Source organism: Carlito syrichta, unplaced genomic scaffold (assembly GCF_000164805.1).
Source record: "Carlito syrichta isolate Samal-C Ts95f unplaced genomic scaffold, Tarsius_syrichta-2.0.1 Scaffold303113, whole genome shotgun sequence".
Lineage (NCBI taxonomy): Eukaryota > Metazoa > Chordata > Mammalia > Primates > Tarsiidae > Carlito > Carlito syrichta.
The window spans coordinates 393,243-394,100 of record NW_007247209.1 but is presented as its reverse complement, the minus strand read 5'-3'; the positions used below and the strand labels follow the sequence as shown (position 1 = coordinate 394,100).

Genomic DNA, 858 nt, shown 5'->3' with positions numbered 1-858 from the left:
CGGCCAGCGGAGGCTGCCGTCTGGCCCCGGTAACTTGATGCCCGTGACAGTTGGCAGCTGCAGCCGCTACGGCGGAGAAAAGCGGCGGCTGAGCCAAGAGCGACAGGTGTTAGCCGAGCCTTTGTCTCGGCCGCTTTGTCCGGCAGGCAGGCGGCGGGCGCGCTTGTGTCGGCCAGACGCCCGCGACCCCCACCGCGGGCAGCCCATCTGCCGGCCCCACCTCTCCATGCGTGGGGTGCGTGGGTGGTGGGGCCGCATCCTGGGGTAGCACCCTGGGGACCCAGGCCCTGCTCTAGCTCCACTGGCCTCGGTGCAGACGCTGCCTGGCAGAGCGAGGACACTGAGATGCCTTTTAGGAGCCTGCCTGATGGGCCCATGCGCTGCCCCGCAGCAGCACCACGCCCTTACCCAGTCCTGCAGTAATAATTCGGGCTGGGATTCTCAGGGCCTGTTCTGAACCCTTCCAGGCTACGAGCATCCTGATCTAGGACCCGGATCCACCTCCCAGCATCCCCAGAACAGAGCCTGGCGGCACAGAAGCACTGGGTGGGTAAGGAAGGTGAGAAGGTGTCCCTAGCTGGAATGGCTGGAAGGTCATGGGAACCAGACGTTGAGGGATTGTGCCAGTTGAGCCAAGTGGCAGGACTGGGTTGCAGATGGCACCCCTCTCTCAGGAAGACGAGTCTGACAGCTCTCTGGAGTTCCTTTACTTCTAGCTGCCCACCAGAGGGACCCCTGTAGGTTTCAGGCAAGGCGAATTTAGTGAGGTTTGAAGGTTCCCAAAGTCACCTCACTGACCTCTACAACCACCTGGGAGTCTCTTCCTTTCCACTCCTACCTGTCCCTGCTCTGCCTCTT

The 858-nt window shown here is 62.5% G+C and overlaps 1 protein-coding gene across 1 annotated transcript in view; it reads right to left on the bottom strand.

Moving 5' to 3' along the window:
• HES6 (hes family bHLH transcription factor 6) overlaps window positions 1-478 on the bottom strand; it is a 3,068-nt gene extending 2,590 nt beyond the window's left edge. Inside the window, exon 1 of the mRNA XM_021712165.1 lies at window positions 409-478. Within this exon, the coding sequence (XP_021567840.1) occupies window positions 409-478 (70 nt within the window). The remainder of the gene's footprint in view (window positions 1-408) is intronic.
• Window positions 479-858: the final 380 nt, after the last annotated feature.